Genomic DNA, 21,623 nt, shown 5'->3' with positions numbered 1-21,623 from the left:
CAAGAATGAGCTAAAAAAGGTGTTGAACAAACCCTTTGAAAGATTTTCAAAAACATGGGAAACCAGCCCCAACCATTACCATTCATAAGTCTCTGATATAATGAAAATTGAAAGATTTTCGGAACCCTCCTTGGGCACCTCCTCATGACTAGCTGTGAATAACGTGAGAAGTTACTCAAAAATTGTCCTAAAAACACACACTGCTGTCACAAGGGCGCAAGCAGATGTGCAAAATGCAAAATTGTTTCTGAATTTTGTGGGTTAGGTTTAGGCTTCTGAGTCTTGATCTGTTGTCACACCAACTTCAGCTGGCCGAAGAACTCGATCATGCAACATGTATCCCGCCTGAAAGGGCAACAGCACAAAGGATCAAAGCTTGTTACTGCCATGGAAATGGATGCATTCTAATTTACCAATATATAAAATCTCACTGCTATATACGTTTGTATCAATCTATCAATTAGAGTATGCAACTTTTTGTTTAGTTCAAAATCCTAGCCTATCATTTACTACAATTACATTTTACTACTAATTGCTGACTGACAAGTGTTAAGACACCTAAGGGGTCGAGAGCCTATACAGATACTAGATTGGTGACAAAAACTTTACTCATCTATCAAACCACGTTTTAGGTTGTCACCTCGTCAAATCTAACATAGCTTACCACGTTAGTAATTAATTGTAAAATGCAACGACAGCAAAAGGTAGTCTAAAACTGAAACTAAATAAAAAGTTAGATACCTCAGATGATAAAATTAAAAGTTGAGTCTAAACTTAAAATCAAGGTGAAAGTTAAGTTTTTTTTTTTCCGGGTAATCTACCCATAAAAAGAAGAAATTGTTAAAGGCGGGGCCCTGGGGGTCAGTAACAAGTGCAAATGGACACATTTCAACTACAATGCACGGAAAATGATTTAATTTTACAAACACATCGAAATATGCTCTAAGCATGTTAATTCATACAAAATGCCCAGATGAAAATGAAGCAGGGACACATTCCTATATAATATAACGATAGATTTAGGGAGAACAAGGAAAACATAAAAGGAAATAGTTATGTTTACCTTCAAAACAACAGCTATAGTGCCAGGGGGCTTAGAAGCATCTGTAACTTGAAATACTGCATTATGCCTATTGGGGTCAAACTGCTCATTTGTAGGGTCATATTTTACCACTTCAAACTTTCTAAATACCTGCATCAAGACAATAAACAAACCTAATTAGAAAAAATGCACCTTATAAATTGTACATGTGATAAATCTAATCTCTATAGTGCATGATAGCATGTAAAATGTAGACTACATTTCAAAAAATGGGCACAGGACTACCAGCTGAATGTGGTTCTGAATGTTATTCATGAAACATAGATACAGGGACCTATCCCACTTATTTTGTAAAGAAACACAAATATCTACCCATAATTGGATTGAAGCAATGTTCCTCATAATCAGAAGGGTAGGAAAATTGCCGACTATATGCATTATGCACGCATGAGGAGAGAGACGGAGTAATATACCTCTGCAAGCTGTTTTTCAGTCATTTCAACACCTTCCAGAAGGGTTTTGAGAAGAGGCACTGCTCCAGCAGTGTCTGTTGTCACATCGATCTTTAAAAAACTTTCTTTCACAACAGAGGAAGCTCTACCCAGGTTATCCGCAACATCCAATAAACTCTTTGCAAAACTCTGCAGCAAATTCTCATAACAAATAGCAAGTCAGACTCCCTAATGCAGGGCTTAACACACTTGAAAGGGCATATCACCAGTTAAAAGGACAAGCCAACCTGTATGGAAAATTTTTTTGAGTTATCTATTTCACGTCTTGTCCGGTCCATGACATTTTCCATGTCTGCATAAGTTCGAAGAACTTTATCTTGCATTTTCTCAATCTCTTTGTGCTTTGCCTTTAGAAGTTCTTCCTTCTCTGCCACAAGTTTCACAAGATCCTCCATTGATAACTCATCCTCTGAATCTGATTCAGAATCAGAAAAGGCAGTTCGTTTAGGACCTCCTCTCCTTCTTTTGACAGATTGAGACATGTTAGATTCAGACTCCAAATTAGCACCTGATTCTCCTTTCTGATTTTCTGTTTGCTTAGGAACTTTGGTATCTCCACTAGTTTTGCCACCAGTCCCATGCTCAGTTCCAGACTCGGTATTCCCCTTTTCAGTAGTTTTAGGAGATGCAGATGATGAAAATCCAAACCACTGAAGAACAGACATGCTGGGGGCTGAATGATGTAAAAGAGAAACTTGGCTGGGTATGACCTGGATCAAAATAAGCATGTGCCTTTAGTTATTATTTAGATGAAATGATTAGCACAAGAAACACGGAAAAAGCAGGAAATATCTCCAGAACCAGCACAGGTATATGGCCATTGGCACAAAAACAAGGCGGGTGAGTTCCCTAATAGAATGGATTACAAAATAGGGTTATGGACAGATTAGATTATAGAACAAAATTATAGCCTGAAACTGACTTGGGGCAAAATATGATTAAACTCGCTCTAACCTGGAGCCACTCCAACTACGCTATAAAGTACGTTAAACTACTGCTACTATGTCATACTGTGTATATCTATACACATTACACCCCAAACACTATACTATGAAGTATGTTACAACAACTGCTACTATCTCATATCACATATGTATTACACCCCAACAATACCATAAAGTTTGTTATAACAACTGCTACTATATCATAATAATAAAAACACACCCTTAATACATGAAAAGGTTTAGTGTTTCATTTCCTAGATTTTTAAAATTCACTATCTTCATATTTTGTTATATTAAGGTTGTTATGCTTTGCATATTAGTATTGCTTCTTGTTTTGGGAAAGTAATTTTTCATTTCTCAGTTTTTATGTGGGTTCAACCTCTTTGAACTTGAACTCATTATGGTTTTTGCTTGGGGTATTGGGAGATTTTGTTCCCATCAGGCATGGGCCACTGGGGTGCCATTGATGACGATCAACAATATATAGAGCTAAAACTATTATTGGTGTTAATAATGACAACCAATCCTTAGTAACATGATCTATATTCAGAACCTTAGCAAGTAGATGTTGCTGATACATCATCCTTGCAGTATTGCACGCATCACACCCTCTACGATTTCAGTCTGATCTTTTGTGCTAGGGGGTGCCACCTCACCCTTTAAACTGGTAAAAACAAAAAGAAAAAAAGAAAATGAAAAAGAAACACACCAGATGTAGCCAACTTGAGAGGGGAAATATTTCACTTTGGATGCATATGCGACAGTGCACATGATGTCCAATAAATGCTCGCATCTTGGTCATACGACTTTGGGTAATAAAGAGTTTGCAGTTCCTAAAGTTCCACCCACTATTTGATAGCTTTCTCAGTGAACAACTCCATTCCAAATCCCAGGCAGAAAAGAAACACAAAGTCAATAAACCCCAGTGACCTTATCAAAAAGCTAGAATGACTTTCATGAGCAGGGACCAAACAATATGCACTCACAAACAAGAAGTCATGTTCGGAAGACCAATTTCATCTATGTGGGTATCAATGCACATTTACTCTGCTCTCACAAGGATAGTTTAATTCTGATTTGAAACTTTAAGCCATGGCCAAATGGGCAGCCCATATCCCGAAACTTCTATATAAGACCCAAAAAGGGCACCTTGGTAAGGAGTAAATACCATGTTCTTGCAAACCAGACCTAATGGAGCTGAAATCGTTATTGTCACTCATCTCAGAATTGTGCTTGTTTATGTATCTGTGCTAGCTAACATGGATCATTTTTCAGCAAGACTAGTGTTTCCTCCAAAGAAAATAGCAATTAGTTAAAGTTGGTACAGTTTGCAAAGGAGAATAACTTCAACTTTTCTTTTCTAAATCCTATACGTGAATAATATAAATTGTATTATATTGCACTATTTAGGATAACATCATTAAGTGATAAAACAAAGTCCCAACAAGCAAAGATGAAAAGCTCCGTTCGGTAGTACATTCTGAACTGGACACTCCTGCTCAAGGATAAGAAAAGGAAAATGCTATTGATAAAATTGCAAAATACGCGGAAGAAAATGGCACATCATACATGCAAAAGGGCTTATGTGGCTTAGTCCACAAAGTGTATTGATAAACATATGCATTGCACAGCTGAAAAGGCCATATTCTTTTTTAGCATTAAAGATTTCAGATATATAGATGTGTGTGTGTGTGTCTAACATAGACAAATGAAAACATAACATTTAGCTTTTTTGGCTGATCAAAAAACGAGAATGAAGTTCTTAAAAGCTCCAAATGCGAGCCTTAAACCCTTAAAAAAACCCTTGCTCGAATAAGAAGGGAAATTCTGGAGCGCTCAACGCGGCGTACCTCAGCTTGAGGAAGCAATTGATTGGAGCGAACTGGAATTGGATGGCGGGAGTGTTGTTTACTAGCATAGACCAGCAAGGAGTTTCGGCCCTGAGCCAATACGGCCCTCATCGGAATATGCGACGAAATTCTCCTACACAGCGCCATCGACGAATGCGGCTCTGATTTGAACGAAAAGAGAAATCGATTAGAAGAGGGATACAGAGAGAGAGAGAGAGAGGAGGGGTTTTGCGGAGAAGGAAGAGAGAGAATTCGTGCTTGGGAAGGAAGAAAAGAAGAGAAAATGGCAGGGAAGGAAAAGAAAAGAAAGTGCTAGCGACTGAACGGCGATTTTGTAATTACAAACTGACCAAACTACCCCTCACCATTCCTAAATGGACAATGCTGTCTGGTCCGAATTTGAAAAAGAATGGGTTAAATGCTTAGTTTACATATATTTTAAGGGAGAAGGTATAAAAATATTTCTATATTTTATTAACAAAATTGTGTGACATTTTAAATTTTCAAAACTTCTCCTTAAACATCTTTACTCTAAAAAAAATAAAATTATTAAATATTCATTATATACTAGAAATAACTTAAAAAAGTAAAATACATATATAAAAATACCATAAATCGAGTTAATGAGAAGACACCATGTGTGATGTGATAATCGTAAATGTTGCTTAGGGAAAGTTTTATTTAGACATTTTATATTAACATTTGTAGTAATATTTAATATTAATATTTTATATATTTATATTAATTTAAAATTTTAATACTTAGTATCACCACTAATATTAATGCAAAGTGCCCCATAATTTTAAAATCGTGGGCAAAATGCACATTATTATAGTGTTGATAAAGTCGAGGGAAAATGGACATTTTGCCCATTCACTTGGCCTTTTCGATCTGCAAACCCTAGCAAGAACATTTTTCTTATCAAGTTTCAGACTAATTTATTTATTTTTAGTGAGATTGCTTTAAATTTATATTTACATATTTCAATTTCAAGTAGAATAAAAATATAACTTTTAAGTCTTCGGGATTACTTAATTGATCTACTGCACGTGTTCATAAGCTTAAAATATCGTAAGATCGTATACTTAATTTTATTTCTATGTAAACTGTGAATCAATAGTATTTATCTAAAAGGACAAATCTCGAATTTTAACCCATGACTAACTTATATGTTCACTTAGCACGAGGAGCAAGTAAATCGTAAATTTATAGAGAGAGAAAGATGATTCGAGTCTAAAACTGACTATGTATCTCATGTTATAAAAAAAAAAAAAAAACTTTTGTAATTAATCAAAAACTTTGAGTTTAGATTTTTTAATTAGTGTAATTGACGAATCTTATTCTCTTTATAAATAGAGTTATCAATCTAATTATCATATCACGAAAAGTTTTTTTTTTTTTCAGTGTCTTTTTTCCTTTTTCGTAGACATGGCTAATTTATCAAATTATATTAAATTTAAATATCTTCAATTTTGGTCTTATGAGAATTAAGGAAGGTATAGAATTATTTTGTTCCTTAATGTTATTGTATTTTTTGATAAATTTTATCCTTATGAAAATAATTTTTGAAATAAAAAAATTATTTCCTCATAACCATTTTCTTTTATTTTAATTTTTATAAAATATTTTTTGAAAATCTTATTCTTTTCTTCTTTATCTAAAGAATGAAAAGTAATTTTTAAAAATGAAAATAGAGAGAATTTGGAGTAATAAAGGGTAATGTCGTCCATTCATTATTAGGTTTAGCGGTACCATGACTAGTTTTGGAAGTATCCAGAACCTTCGCCGAACAGCCCGTATTTTTTGTAGGTATAAAGTATATTACAAGAGTATAACTAATTAAATTATTAATTTATAAATTTTGTATAATAATTAAAAAGTAAATGAATTTAATGATAATAATAAACTCTATTTATTTGGATGTAAATATTTTATATTAAAATATATTTTTTAAAATTAATTATACATGTAAAACATATATATATGTAATGAATCATGAATGTATATGTGTTTGTAAGTATGTATATATATGCCTATACATGTGTCATGTGTATGTATACATGCGTGTATATAGACTAAACCTATAATTTAACCTTTATAAAAATTTTCGTTATTTTAATTATATCACTAGATTATACATTTTAGAGTCAATTACATATATTATTAGAATTGAGTTAGAGTGTGTAATACACGAATACTGAAATATTTAAATTATCGCTCCATCCTCTCTAACTCATTCCCATGAAATCCTCATTGGTAATTAGCATCTCAACCACAACTTCTTCCTTTAATGGTGTACAACGATGGGGATGCAAAGGATAAAGAAAAAAATATGTTATAATAAAATGGGTTTGTAGGGGGGTACGGGATTAGCGGAGACTGTGGCTTGTAACGAGGTTAGGTGGGTAATGTGACAGGACAAAAAATAGCCAACAACGAGATAAGAGAGATAGCTGACGACAAATGCAAAAGATGAAGAATGTGTGGTAAAGACGGTGGCACCGCATCTCTACCATACCTTTCGCGCCTTTTTCTATAAAGCCACCACCTCTACCACACCGTCTCTTTCATCATTTGTACTTGTCGAGTCAATTGCATATCTTGTCTATCTCCGCCATTTATACATCATTCTAATATTATAAATTAAGTAAAAGTAAAAATACCAAATCTGCCCTTTTAAGTAGAGGAAAAATAGTAATAATTAATGATTCAAGAGGAAAAAAATGACGGGGAGAGAGTGAACTGGAAGTGGCAAATGAGCTGTGAGAATGGAGACGCATGCCTTTGCTCATGACTCTTCACGTGGAGAACCACTACTTCTCACAAGCAAGAAAGGTAACAAGAATGCCTTTTCGTCTTTAATTTTCTATCAGGCCGTTGCAACCGCCCAACACATTCCGTCACGCCAAAACGCCATTGATGTTTTGGACGGAACGAGACCAGAATCAGCAGCGGCTGCAAGCGACAATATATACAATGCGCAACTGCCGCTCAAGAGCGTCGCGATCTACAGTTCCGCATCGTTGGGGCCAATGCGAGATTCGGAAATCGCAACAGATCTGGTAAGCGTAGTTTCATGTTATCTCTGTTATTATCAATGAATTCTCGATCGATTTGAGTTAAAATTGACTTCCCGTTCGAACAAATTATGATCAAGTGAAGAAGCTTCTCCGACGGCAGCAACCGTGACAAAAAATTAAAAGAAAAGAAAAAGGACGAAGCATGATGTAATCGCATGAATTCGATGAAAAACCGGTGAAAAGCTTCCCATAACTGCCAACTGCAGACATGAATGCTTTACATTTATTTCTGCTTCGACATTCTGCGCGTGCTATCCATGAAAGTTCTTTCTTCCTTCTATAAAACTCAAGATATGGAGAACCTGTTCTGAGTTAGGAAGAGGAAGCCAAGGAATCATGGCAATTCCTCTGCTTCTATTACTGCAATTCCTGCAAATACTCAGCGTCCAGGCTAAAGTTTCGTCCCTGATTGTGTTTGGAGACTCCTCTGTGGATTCGGGGAACAATAACCATATCTCCACGATGCTAAAGAGCGACTTTGTGCCCTACGGCCGTGACTTCTATGGCGGCAAGCCGACGGGGCGGTTTTCTAATGGTCGAATTGCCACAGATTTCATCTCCGAGGCTTTTGGTCTCAAACCGACCATACCTGCTTATTTGGATCCAACGTACAATATATCGGAGTTCGCTTCTGGAGTTTCCTTTGCTTCAGCTGGGACCGGTTATGATAATCTTACCTCCGATGTGATGGTAAAGTTCTCAAATACTTGCTTTGAATTTAAGCATTTTTGTTACCAAATGACCCAACTGTTGATATCTAGTAAGATCTTGCCATAGCATCCATTTCTTTTTTCTTTTTGTGCTAGGGCAATAGCATCCATTTCAATCCATAGTCTAGATCAAGATCAGACTCTGATCTTCGGTTTGAAGTCAACTGTTGCAGAAGCAACAGATTTTATCTCTCGGCCCGTGCTGATCATTCTAGCAAATTTGATAAAAGCCATATTTGGACATGTTAGAATCGGATCACAAGCATCACACATAAATTAGAGAAAGACAGACATGGAAAATTAGCTTGGTTCGGTCTGGATAAACCTATGCTCACAATCTCACAATAATGTGATAAACTCAATCAATGTTAATGTAGTTTTGAACAAGAAAATTGTGAACTCTCACTATCGCTAACTGGCCACTAATTGTTAAATTGGCCCTAATTATTGAGTTGGTACACTCTTACTTGACTTAATCACTACTGCTAGGGAGGTCTATTTAGAGGCAAATTCCCCAACGATTGTGTCGCCTATCTCTATTCAAAATCAGATGAGGTTTACCAAGATGAGCTCACCCCATCTCTATCTGAATTGAATTTGCGTAGTCATCTACTACAAGATTCGAAGGCACTGAACTAATATTGACCCAGATCAAGTTCAAGTAAATAGGCATAGCGTAAATCATGTTGCATGCATTTGACTGAAAACACATTCCATCTTCTTTTGATCTTCAATATGATTATATCATATATAAATTTAGTCTCAAATATCTTTCATTACCTTCATTACTTGCAGTCAGTAATACCTCTGTGGAAAGAACTGGAGTACTACAAGGAATACCAGATGCAGCTACGAAGTTTTCTTGGCGACGAGAAGGCTAACCAGGTCCTGAGTGAAGCACTGTATCTGATAAGCATGGGTACCAACGATTTCTTGGCCAATTACTATGCAGTTCCAGGAAGATCGACCCAGTATTCCATTGAGGAGTACCAGAATTTTCTAACAGGAATTGCAAGCGACTTCATTATAGGGCTCTACAAGCTTGGAGCACGGAAGATATCTCTAACTGGCCTTCCTCCTATGGGGTGTTTGCCACTGGAGAGAACAAGAAACTTCATGTATGGCAGTGGTTGTATAGAGCTGTATAACAATGTAGCCAGAGATTTCAACGAGAAGTTCAGAGGATTGGTTGACGTGCTGAACAGGGAGCTTGCTCAGATCGACTTGGTTTTCTCAAACCCATATGACATCCTTTCAGAAATCATTCTGAATCCTTACTCTTTTGGTAAGTTCCCAATATTACATTTCAAAGTCAATATATTGCATTACATTTCAAAGTCAATATATTACATTGCATAAAATAATTCTATACTACAAAAGATTAATCAACTATGCCGGACAGCCTCACTGAGAGGCTGACCGAAAGGCGTGGAAATGATAAAAATATCCTCATCTAAATTGCAAATTTGCTTCCCCAGCCCCTTCCATGCTCACCTCCTATCTCCTCTTTCTCTCCTTCCATAGTAGTCGATCGTCGCTGCATTGCCTCATTACCTCGTAGCGAGGCTGAAAGGCGAAGGTGATACAGTAGTGATCGGCTCTTGCTAGAGACGACTATAGAAAAAGAAAGAGATGAGAGAGGACACGGGCAAAGAAAGGACAAGGGACCTAAATTTACAATTTAGGTGATGGCATTTTTTTCATTTTCACACCCTTCAATAAGCCTATCAGAAAGGTTATCGGGGGCTCTATAGTATGATCCATACTACAAATCACATGCATTAATCAATGTCTAACAAGCCCTTGTAGAATAAAGAAATTCTTCTGGGGGGTTACATCCACCGCGTTGGTTCATGGATTCAACTAATAAAAATACTATATATGTCGACAAACTTGTAACATCTCACATGAAAGCAAAAATTTATATGACAAGGATAAAGGAAACATGAGGTGTTTTAAGTTTGCTGATATGTGGTGTTTTTATTGATTGACCTCACGAACTGATTTGGCGGTGGACATCGGGTACTCACAAGAATCCCCATATCTCACTTTTCTTTGTACCTGAATTTAGGGTTTAAGAAAAGGAAATGAAACATATAAATTCTCTTGATTTTATTATTTCACCACTCTCATTTTTGTGAGAATCCAACATTATTTTAAGAGAGAGGGATATGGTTGCCACTTTGTTTATTACTTTATTATTATCGTTCTAATCTCATCCCATTCTTTGTCTAAATAAAGGGAAACTTCACTGCTTTGCATTCCATTCTTTTTCAAAATGGAGAGAGTAACACCTCTTGTGTTATTTTATTAATTCATGTATTTTGATTTTTTTAAATAATTTAATTTTTTTATTTTAATTATATTTTCGAATCAATTTAATACATATACTTTTATGTGCAAAAAAATTTGAGATGATAAAATATATATCACATTATGTTCACATCAAAATATAAATGTTAAATTGAATAAAAAATACAAATCTAAAGGTATAATTAAAATAATAAAAAATTAAATTATTACATAAAAATAAGAATTAAATTAATTTAAAAATACATGATTAAGGATGTAATAGAAACTAATGAAAAAAATCAAGTAGCCACATGAGAAAAAAAACTTAAAAATATAAGGATAAAAATATAAATTAAGCCATTTTATAGTAAAAAGGGCTGCCTTTTTTGGTGGGAGTAAAGTTTAACGAGTCATGTTATTTGTACATTATTTATGTACACTTTGAGCTACACAAGACACATAAATAACATAAATACCCCTCGTCTCATTGTATCTCACTGTCTTGGGTAAGGATATTTTAGATATTGGTATATCATTGTGTAGTCCAATATGTACACAATGATATACTAATAGTATTTTCTAAAGTTTAACATTAGTTGGTGTTGGTGATGGCAGGGTTTGAGAATGCAGCAGTAGGCTGTTGTGCAACAGGGATGTTTGAGATGGGCTACATGTGTGGCAGATACAACCCTTTCACCTGCACGGATGCCAGTAAGTATGTATTTTGGGATTCCTTCCACCCCACAGATAAAACAAACGCCATTGTGGCTCATCATTCTGTCATGAATTCCCTGGCCAAATTCCTCTGACCCTTCCCTTAATTTTGTACATTGTGTGTATCATCACCATTAATGCTAGCTTCAATACTACTCACTACTACTGCATGCATGCAGCTCTGTACACAACTTATATATATATATTATATACATGTGTATTTCCTTCCGTAAATTCCTGTAAAAGATTTTGTTCCTCAATTGATGTGAAGAGGTAGAAACCTCCGTAACCAGAAGACAGGTAAGAAGGAAAATGAGACCAAAATTAGAGAAGAAGAAAGATTTCCCCTTTCAAAATATTCTTTATCCGGTGTTTAATCATCAATATTGATACAAGATAAATAAGGTGCCATGGAGACCTACAGTTATAATAACTTAGATAGCTATTAATTATAATCATAACCAGAGAGATCTAGGAGTAGATTTGGGGGAGGGTTGACCCTCATATCCATAAGCCATTTCAACCTTTCTCCCCTCAAATGAGTCAGATTTGCCTTGCAAATTTGGGGGAGGGCTGCAGCCCCCCCCCCCCCCCCAACCAAATGAGCCAGATTTGCCTTGCAAATATGGGGGAGGGCTGCAGTCCAAATGAGCCAGATTTGCTTGCAAATCTGGGGTGCCCCCCCGCGGGGCGCCCAAACCCGGCCCTGATCATAACAAACTAACAGTAAAACTAAGCTACTAACAGACTATAACAGATAAGGATAAGCAATCTTTGAGTTACAAACTGGCCGACTTTCTTTCATGAAAGTGTGAGAAAATATTAGTTTTACGTGTTTGGACATGCATAATTATTATCAATTTTTTAATGACAGCAAAATTATTGAAAAGTTAGAATTTATGGAGGTGATGAACCCCCCACACACAATAATAATAATGAAATTAAAGTTTGATATGTTGTGAGTAATTCAATATATGTTGTTTACCATCGCAAGAACAATCATTGTTGTAGAATTTAATTATGAATTAGACATTCAGCTTTAATTATAACAATAAAAAATGTTCAGAGTTGATATAATGCTATTTAGACATTATGGATATAATATATATAAAGTCAACTTATTATATGCTTTCAGACTTTCAGTCATCTTATTTTTCCAAGTAGATCAATTGAATTAAGTTAATAACTTGCATTGAATCTCTTCTCACTTGGTCTCAATTCATATGTTTATTTACATAACATCATTACAGGACACGTGCCCTAATTTTTTAAGTTTATTTTGGTTCATTTGGCACAAGTGATTTGTATTATAAATGTCGAAGGGCAATTAAGCTTTTGTGTCCCAAAAAAATAAATTTTAATTGTACTTTAATTAATGTTAAGGGTAGGATACACTGAATTCAAATTTAAACTAAAATATTTTGAGTTTAACTCTTATGTTTATTGTACCTCTATTTTTTTTTTTTTTTTTTATCTTTACTTGGGTTCCCTAGGTAGATATATGGCAAAGCATATAACTTTCTTAAAACAATATAACACCTACTTGATTTGTGATGTATCATGAATGAAAGCATGCTAAAAGACAAAAAAACCTAACAAAAAACAAGGTTTAAATTAAGAACGAAAAACAAAGACACAAACTAGTCTTTGGGAGATTAGGTTTTTTGGAGACCGTAAATCGCCTCTAGAAAACTTCAGACACCGTAATTGATTTTAAATGATATAAGAAATGAGTTAAATGCTTGATTTACTTTTGCTTAAAGCCATGAAATATCTATTTGATTTGAATTACAGTATTTTTTTTTATTTTAATATGATATCAAAAGCCTTAATATAATTATTCAAACAACAACTTTTTCCTTTTTAGATTTAGGAAAAGACAATGATATTAAATAACAGCTTCATTATTTATATTTCTAACAAAATAAATTAAAAAATAAATAATTGACAAAAAAAAAAAGAAAAAAGAGAGAAAGAAAGGCATTAAATATTGGCAATGGTCTTTCCAAGCAACCAAAGGACGAGGGACAACTCAATCCCAAATATAGTGTGGAGCGTACCCCTGTCCAGCATAAGTCCATATGACGTGATTCCTGCTCTGTTGTGCTCAAAATATGTCACTGCCTCCACCAACAAAATAATAAGTAAATAAATAAATAAAAGCACAAATTAATCAGAGAAAAGAAAGAAAACTTCAAATAGTAGAACAAGGTTATCAGTGTTAAATGTTAATGGTCTGATTTGATTAGTAATAAAAATAGTACTTTTTTACTAAACAAAAGAGAAAATTATGTACTAATAATATGATGTATTAAATCTCATATATTAGAATGTCCTTTATTGAGCTTATCTGTCTCCAAATCAGAATATACTTTTCAGAATGAGCCTAAATTTTAGAAAACAAGTTCATTTCTAATTCCATGTGAACTTGAGATAAAAAAAAAAATTATTTCTTACTTCCTAAATTCGAAATATTTTAAAAAATCAAACTTTTGTAGAACAGCCTACCCGAATTTGGGATTGACTTTTTTTTTTTTTTTTTGTAATTTAACAAATTTCTCTTTCACAAAAGCTAAAAAGAAGAGAGAAAAAGGAAGATTTGGGAAGGGAGAAAACACACCTAATGCTTGTCTTTTTTGGAATGAGATTGTGCTGTAGGCGTAAGCTGGGATAATCCTGGTGTTGTCAATCTCATCTTCTTCATAGCCCACATCTTCGGTATCCGATGTTAAGTCTGCGGTCACGGGCACAGGTCTAGTAGAGCTCACTTGAGCCATTGGAGTCTCGGATTCGATTACTGCCTCAAAGGACTCTATCGTGGCGCACACGTGCCATTTGGCTGCCAGGCTCGTTATAGACTGCGCCTTGTGCGTGATCTTCGTAGCACTTCTTAGAAGTATCGTCAGCCCGGCGAGGAGGCTGACGGAGCATAGCTTCAAAAAACAATATAACCGTGTTAAGGAAAAGGTACGTAGAGATCGAACGGGCTGACCCTAATAGGGTGGTTCTTGGCTCTGGGTTATTTGGGTCTCAGAATTTACCTAATCGCCAAAAGAAAAAAAAGAAAAAAAATTCTAACCAATCTTAACTTAATTAACTTCGACTTAAATTGGGTTCTATCTCGATCCTAAAACCTATATATTCTGACGTAAATTTTAGCACTCAAAGCTCAAATAGCGAATAACGACTAATTCTTGTTTACTCCAACATTGAAGACACGACTTTCTGTGATTTCACATAGTGGAAAGAAAAAGGAGTTGGGGCAAAGCAAACAAATTTGAGACGGACCGAAGTAGGAAAAGAAATGCAATTTTGGTTATATGGGCTCTGTAATTGTGTATTAGTAAGGTCCTAATGGTTTAATCCAGACACGCTCTATGTCTCTCAATAGTCTTGTCCAAAAATAGAAACCAACACCCAATAATGTTAGGAAAAAAATTAAATATTTCATGATATTGATTCGATTCAATTCCATTCTCTGTCAACTTAGACCCAAAAAAACCTCTAGGCCATAACATGCAAATATCATATTAAGAGCGTGGTTCTTACCGCAAGTTCTCCGGCTTTGAAGACGCTGACATCGGCGCCGGACCTGGTGGTCACGACAAGCGACGCCAACTGACTCACGGTGACGAAAATAAGGGCCCACATTATGAACCCCCGGTATCGATGGCTTATGATGCGGAGATGCCTCCGGATCCTAAGGTGCTCTCTGAGCACCGATTCGACGTCGGATTCGGCTTGGAACACCTGGGCGAAGTCGTGGAGCCGGAGAATCTGCAAGTAACAGATCAGACGGAAGAGGACGCACACCAGGAAGAAGACGACCGTCCGATAGAGCCAGGAACACAGCTCCAGGATGCACGCTGCTGTGTCGCTCACGTAAGCGTTGCCCAAGAAGGGAATGCGAGTGGCCCCTGAGGTGTACCACCATATCTTATATGCACTCTCTGCAGCGAAGCAGGGCAGCACGACGATGAACAGGATTTGCATGGACCCCTGCATAACATAGCCGGCCAAAATAAGATATTAAAAAATTCTGATAATTTTACAAATTTTTTGTACCATAATTTTATAGAACAATGCATATGATTATAATATTATTTTTACAAGAATTTATGATAATTAATTATGCATCGATTTTTAAAATAGATTATACGTTTCTTGCCCTCAAAATTGTAGAAAGCTAAAGATAATTACTGTAGAGATCTCCGCGTTTGGCGTGACAAAAGAACAAAAGTTTTGTAGATTTAACACATCGTAATCGGAAAATCATCTTTGCCTTAACGATTACGTATTATCGTATCGCCATTTTCAAAATGGAGATGAAATTGTGATGAAAAAGGAAGTGTTTTGTAGATCTGAAGGAAAAGGATGTTATTCGCCTTTCGTTTGCGTATCGGCAGTGCCGGTGTTGTTGAAACTTTGCATAATTAGCTTTTGCTTTGGTTCTTCTCACTCCAGTCTTGCAGATCTAACGCCGTAAAATAGAAAGAATGGAGTTGAGTAGCGTAGAAAACTTTCAGAAGTTTGAAAAACAAATTAAGAAACTCCGAAAGTAAAATTCACGAATTAAATTAAATAGCTAATGCAAAATTTATAGGCTAATTCGAACACAAAGTTCACAAGGATCTCACTGGAGATGTATCGTTATCATCACGAGTTTGAGATTATTTCTATACAAATTTGGTAATATCGGATAATTGTCCGAAAGATTTAACATAGATGATGGAGGATCAAGAGTTTTGAATCAAAATCAAAGAACTGCAATACAGATCGGTGAGTTAATTAACGGAGAGAGAGAGAGGAGAATACATACGTTAAGCTGTTGAGTATAGCAGTGGCGAACGGACTCGCTCTCATCGCAGAGTTTATCGAAGAACAGAAACCTCCGGAGGCCGAACTTCCTGACGAATGAGGAGAGGGAGAAGAAGGAGACGGCGGCGACGGCGCTGAGAGACAGCTGGACGACGGCATCGTACGGCCTGCTGTGGCTGGCGTCGCAGTCGGCACAGGCGAGGTAGAAATGCGAGAGGCAGGGGACGACGACGGCCATCGCCACGAACACCGTCCACGACAGGCCCGCCGTCCACGCATTCGACTGGTCCACGCACATCCACTGCAGCCACCACCTGAAGCTCTGCAGCTCGTCGTGCGCGTGCGAAATGCTCCGAGCGTACATTTGCCTCTTCTTCAATAACGCCTCTCTCTCATCTGCCATGGCTCCCAACCTGTACTTTCCGATTAAAACAAACAATAATCGTGGTTTTGAATCCCTGCTTACCAGCTATATATATATATATGTGGAGAGAGAGAGAGAGAGAGAAATTGGTTGGAAATGGTATGAGACGCCGACTTGAGCAGAGTCTGTAAACCGTAACGTATTCAGTCAGGAAGACTGCAGACTTGTAGAGGCGCGTGAAGAGGTTATATCATTAATAAAAGTAATTTTATTCAATTTTTTTTATGTGTAAATTTATTTTTTTATTATTTTAATTACCCTTATATTTTTATATAAAAAAATAAAATAAAATAATAAAATATATATCACACAAAATATAAAATTATATTAATTTTAAAATATAAATTTAGTGGTGTAATTAAAATAATAAAAAATTTAAATTATTATTAAAAAATATTAAAATAGAAAATTAAATAAATTAAAAAAAAATTAGAGGTATAATTAAAATAATTGAAAGTTTAATTAACCACAAAAAAATATATAAATGTATAAAAATATAAATATAAATTTAGTCAATTATTATATAATAAGATGATTAATATATAATTTATAATTATTGAATATTTTTAAAATGGCAATAGTGGAATAGACAGGTGGCAATAGACGACTGGGTTGCACAGCTGGCATAAAGTGGACTTACGAGTGGAGGGAAGTACTTTCCACGTAGGAAAGCTTTCCCATTTCTTCCAGACCCTTCCATCAATTAATATATCATTAATATTAATGTGTAGTTATAATTATATTAATTAATATATAAATATCATGATAGACTGTGACTGTTATATATTATTTTTAGAATAAGTAAACTTTAATTAGAGTTACTCATTTTAAAAGTGAATATATTATACATCACTATTAAAAATTATTAAAAATATTAATATTTAGTACTCAAATAACATTTATATATATAACTAACAGCAATGCTTGTTGTCCACTCGCGGACAACATAGCATTTGTCCACTAGTGAGGGGGGCGCGGAGTCATGCACATGGAGTCCATATGCAGACGTGGACCCCACATGTATGGGACCCGTGCCCTTTTTATTGGCGAACCAATGCTATGTTACCGGCTAATGGGTAACATAACATTGTTGATATAACTAATGCATATGATACTTAACCCGTCGACATGTTTTGGTATTCCAATTGGAGGATTAGAAATTCTTGGCTATGATCCAAAGAAATGTACCACGGATGTTATTTTGGTATTTTTAAAACATTCGTAGGTTATTTTTTATAATTTTATAATTATTTTATAATATTAAAATTATATTTTTATTTTAAAAACACGTTTTTATTTATGAAAAGGTTAGAGTTAGAGATAAAACTAAATCAAAATTTTTAAATTTAAAGGTGATAACTTTTAAAACTCATTACATCTCTGCCCATGTGCAAACATTGATTGAGGGAGAACATGAAGCCTCAATTAAAAATATCTCATGGGTTGATTAAAAATAAAATATAATATTTTTTAATAAATAATGTCATATGATCTCTATTACTCTCATGATACGTAAAGTAAACGGATACGATAATGACGGGATAAAATTAAAGATGAGATTTGTTATTGTTTAAATATTATCCGTGAAAAACTCAATCAAAAAGTCAAAAAATCAATTTGCGATCACTCAAAATAAGAAGTACAATTAACTAACAGAGTCCCGAGAAAGTAGAGACCTAATTTTCTAAGCATCACTATGATTGTAGGAAACCTTTTCTTACTCGGTTGCTCCACCAAACCCTTACAAGAGACCTATATTTCTGGTCACTCAATGCCAAAGTCTTTCAAACTCTTTTAAATCTCGCAAGAGACTCGCCTTCATGACTCCTCATAAATTTATCTCGATCAAGACACTTTTTCACTACAATTTTTTTTATTATATTTATACAACAATAGAATTAAATAATATTATTTGACATTTGATAAAAAATATATTAGTAGACCTAAAATTAACCTTTACTTAGTTAAAAAATTCATATAATAATACTTAGCTTAATATATAATTTGACAAAATTGCACATCACCTCCTATCACTCAACCCAATGATAATATTACCTTATTTTTGGTTTTTAAGTAATTCTATTAATTAATTAAAAATGTACAATAGAGGAGAATAGTTAACCTTCAATAAATACATCTATTGTTTTTAATTTTAAAATAATTTTATTAATTAATAAAACATTACATCACATTTTCTAATATTTGATTGCCACGTGTACAGTTCAGAAAGTTAGCGACAAGGCAGCGGCGGGACCCAGCATAAAACGTGTACGGTTCTGTTCACGGAAATGGCGGGGATTCGATTGCCGCGTCGCGTGGGATGCTGGAGGGAAAAATTACACCGAAGGACCTGATGTTTTCGGCCGATACGAATTTAGCATCATGAGATTCAAAAATTACGTTTCATTCCCAGTGTTTTTAGATAATGACTTTAAGCCCAAATTTAGGCTTGTCACTGCCCTTTTTCTTTTCAAAACCTTTTGCATATTGGACTTCAATCTTTATTGGATTAAGCTACTTGTACAGTTGTACAACGTTAACCGAAAGCTTATCGAAACAAACGATTTAATTTTTAATTTATTTTTTTTAGCTTTTATATGCCTGTCTATTTTCTTTCTCTGCCATATTTTTTGCACTGCTTTCTCTTTCTCTCACTCTATTTCTCTCACCGTCTCTCCCTCAAACCCACACGCTCTCTTCCTCAAACCCATTATCGCTAAGAGAATCGGTTGTCGCCCCCCCACTTGCTCGACCAGGTCCACAAGCACCGCCGTCGCGCCCCCCATCGCCGCGAGCACTTTTCGCCATCATTTCTTCCATCGCAGCGAGTAGAGGTGTTCAAAAAAATCGGTGCACCGAGAAAATCGGCCAAACCAAACCAAACCAAATCGAACCGGTCTTTTTTTTTTTTTTTTTTTTTGCGGTCCAAAACAGTTTGGTGGTTATACAAACCGCACGGTTTGCGATTTGTATGGTTGGTAGTTTGGTTAAAACCAAACCACCCAAGAAAATATAAAAAATATATATATTATTATAAAAATCACCCTTGCAACCCTTATTATTATAAAAATTTTATAATAATATATAACAAGTTTATAATAATATATAACTATTATAATTGACAATAGATTATAATAGTTTATAATAATATATAATTATTCTTTCCAATATTTTTATACTATATTATATGTTGTTAATAGTTATTTTCAAACCGCGGTAAACCGCACCAAATCAGACCGCAAATGCGGTCTGGTTTGATTAAAAAATCGCACTAGCGGTTTGACTTGCTAAAAATGGTTTAGACCGGTCAAACTACACCATGAACACCCCTAGCAGCGAGCACCTCCCACCATCACCCCCCGCCGTGAGCACTGTCCGTCGTTGCCTCTCTCTCTGCCGCTCGCACCGTCTGACCCCACCTGCCGTCTCCCATCCTCACATAACCTCTCGAACCATCACCGACCCCCACTAGCCGCTCGCATCATTCAGCCCCACCGAAAATATGAAACGTGTCAAAAAAGACATCATTTTCCCAGGTTTCTGTCCACCACCTTGATGGGTTTCCTGTAAAAGACTCGCTCAGAACTGAAACTAGAAGACCCAGTAATCTCCATCTTGATGGGCCCGAATGATATGAGCGGCTCACGGGGGTGGTTCGAGAGGCGGTGTGAGGGCGGGCCACAGCGGGTGAGGCAGAACGGTACGAGCTGTAGAAAGAGAGACGACAATAGACAATGCTCGCAGCAAGAGGGTGATGGCGAAAGGTGCTCACTACAGTGGGGGAGACGATGATGGGAGGTGCTCACGACGATAAGAAAGCGACAACGATGCTCGCGGCGCTGGCCGGGCAAGCGGGGGGGCTGACGGTTGGTTCTTTTAGCAGTAGTGGGTTTGAGAGAGAGAGCAGTGCGAAAGAGAGAACAAAAAGAAAAAAAATAGATGGGCATACAAAAGCTAAAAAAAATAAATCATTTATTTCGGTAAGGGTTTCGATAAACGCTTATGTACAAGTAGCTTAATCCATATTTATTTTGGGTTTGCAATTTAACCTAGGTCTCGATATTTATCCCAATTAAGCATGTGATAATGCGTACATTTGTCAATATCTTAATACGCGTAGATTAAAATAAGCTTGTCCGGTCGAGATTTTTTTTTTTTCTAATTGTAGAATATGTTAAAGAGAAAAGTGAATTAAGTTTGTTTTTACCTTTTAAAAAAAATAAATAAAAAAATTAAAAATAAAATCACACACATTATAGAGTGATTCATCTTAAAAGCTTAATTCACTACCTTGGCCTTTCACCAATGATTTTGGCCTAAAGGTTATTTTTGAGTAGGATAATAACCTTTAGGCCATCTCCAACCACACTCCTTATCTTACTATTTATTATATTATAAATAATTCACTCCCTATTCTAATTTTATCTAAAAAATTGTGCATGCTCCAACCACACTCCTTATTCCACTCCTTATCCCACCTCTTATCTCACTTATTTATTTATAAATTTCAATTCTATTTATTTTACTTGACTAATAATTTTTATTACTATAAAATTTATTAATTATTTTATAATTTAATAAATACTCTCATTGTGATATAATAAATATTATTTTAAATGAAATGTTAAATAATCTAATTATGTAATTTAGGCATCCATTGAAATTGTGCAATATACATAATTAATAATTAAATATATAAAATAATCAAATATACATACAAAATAAATAATAAAATACACAAAAAAATAAAATACATCACACACAAAATCTAAGCATTTGGATCAAACACATCTTAATTTAAAATCAACCAAGAGAAGAAATAATTAAGAATTATCCAAAAATATTCTTAATATTAGAAACTAAATAAATAAAACAAAAGTAATAAAAAATAATTTATATAACTCACTATATAAATAATACAATTACACAAACCCACAAATCCAAATCCACGAACCCACCCACAAATCCAAACCCACAACCAGGGGAGGAAGACCAGTCGCTGCTACTGGAGGAGAAAGCGCTGCCGTCGCCACTACTGGAGGAAGCGCTGCTGCTGGAGGAGGGAAGCGCCGCCGCTGGTAGGCAGATCTGATGGCCTACTCCTTCTTCTCCGCGCGCTGCGCCTTCTTCTCCAGCTTCTTCGTCGCAGCTACACCTTTTTCTCCGCACACCGCTGCTGCGCCTTCTTCTCCGCTTGCCACCGTCGACTCCTTCTTCTTCGTGCAACGCCGCTGCTC

General features: G+C 35.5%; 3 protein-coding genes across 6 annotated transcripts; 1 reads left to right on the top strand and 2 right to left on the bottom strand.

The window, feature by feature from the left end:
- Positions 1-43: 43 nt before the first annotated feature.
- Positions 44-4,655, bottom strand: LOC127792583 (grpE protein homolog 2, mitochondrial-like). Of its 2 annotated transcripts, XM_052323128.1 has the most exons (6): positions 4,349-4,655; positions 2,063-2,264; positions 1,782-1,969; positions 1,516-1,683; positions 1,064-1,192; positions 44-345 (listed from the first exon to the last, which is right to left on the bottom strand). In XM_052323128.1, the coding sequence occupies exons 1-6, from the start codon at positions 4,493-4,495 to the stop codon at positions 268-270; spliced, it is 912 nt and encodes a 303-aa protein (XP_052179088.1). In that variant the 5' UTR covers positions 4,496-4,655; the 3' UTR covers positions 44-267. The 2 variants fall into 2 exon arrangements, with proteins under 2 accessions (XP_052179088.1, XP_052179087.1); XM_052323127.1 differs by having other exon boundaries at positions 1,782-2,264.
- Positions 4,656-7,182: 2,527 nt separating this feature from the next.
- On the top strand, positions 7,183-11,412 carry LOC127792238 (GDSL esterase/lipase At4g26790). Of its 3 annotated transcripts, none has more exons than XM_052322686.1 (4): positions 7,183-7,410; positions 7,511-8,118; positions 8,934-9,423; positions 11,046-11,412. In XM_052322686.1, the coding sequence occupies exons 2-4, from the start codon at positions 7,765-7,767 to the stop codon at positions 11,237-11,239; spliced, it is 1,038 nt and encodes a 345-aa protein (XP_052178646.1). In that variant the 5' UTR covers positions 7,183-7,410; positions 7,511-7,764; the 3' UTR covers positions 11,240-11,412. The 3 variants fall into 3 exon arrangements, with proteins under 3 accessions (XP_052178646.1, XP_052178644.1, XP_052178645.1); XM_052322684.1 differs by having other exon boundaries at positions 7,506-8,118; XM_052322685.1 differs by having other exon boundaries at positions 7,183-8,118.
- A 1,590-nt stretch (positions 11,413-13,002) lies between these two features.
- Positions 13,003-16,518, bottom strand: LOC127792225 (uncharacterized). Its single transcript, XM_052322667.1, has 4 exons — positions 15,964-16,518; positions 14,694-15,143; positions 13,765-14,077; positions 13,003-13,264 (listed from the first exon to the last, which is right to left on the bottom strand). Exons 1-4 carry the CDS (start codon positions 16,363-16,365, stop codon positions 13,128-13,130), a joined length of 1,302 nt encoding a protein of 433 aa, XP_052178627.1. The 5' UTR covers positions 16,366-16,518; the 3' UTR covers positions 13,003-13,127.
- Positions 16,519-21,623: the final 5,105 nt, after the last annotated feature.

Source organism: Diospyros lotus, chromosome 15 (genome assembly GCF_014633365.1).
Source record: "Diospyros lotus cultivar Yz01 chromosome 15, ASM1463336v1, whole genome shotgun sequence".
NCBI lineage: Eukaryota > Viridiplantae > Streptophyta > Magnoliopsida > Ericales > Ebenaceae > Diospyros > Diospyros lotus.
This window is presented reverse-complemented; position numbering and strand designations above follow the sequence as displayed.

Bases quoted from the DNA above. Each gene is read 5' to 3' on its own strand.
- LOC127792583 (XM_052323127.1), bottom strand. From the start codon at position 4,495: ATGGCGCTGTGTAGGAGAATTTCGTCGCATATTCCGATGAGGGCCGTA. The intron at 1,193-1,515 runs GTATATTACTCC...GTCTTGATGCAG, and splicing joins CTGAAAAACAGCTTGCAGAG to GTATTTAGAAAGTTTGAAGT. The intron at 346-1,063 runs GTAAACATAACT...TTGCCCTTTCAG, and splicing joins CTATAGCTGTTGTTTTGAAG to GCGGGATACATGTTGCATGA.
- LOC127792238 (XM_052322686.1), top strand. From the start codon at position 7,765: ATGGCAATTCCTCTGCTTCTATTACTGCAATTCCTGCAAATACTCAGC. The intron at 8,119-8,933 runs GTAAAGTTCTCA...CATTACTTGCAG, and splicing joins ATCTTACCTCCGATGTGATG to TCAGTAATACCTCTGTGGAA. The intron at 9,424-11,045 runs GTAAGTTCCCAA...TGGTGATGGCAG, and splicing joins TCTGAATCCTTACTCTTTTG to GGTTTGAGAATGCAGCAGTA.
- LOC127792225 (XM_052322667.1), bottom strand. From the start codon at position 16,365: ATGGCAGATGAGAGAGAGGCGTTATTGAAGAAGAGGCAAATGTACGCT. The intron at 15,144-15,963 runs GTATGTATTCTC...TATGTTATGCAG, and splicing joins GCTATACTCAACAGCTTAAC to GGGTCCATGCAAATCCTGTT. The intron at 14,078-14,693 runs GTAAGAACCACG...TGTTTTTTGAAG, and splicing joins TCAAAGCCGGAGAACTTGCG to CTATGCTCCGTCAGCCTCCT.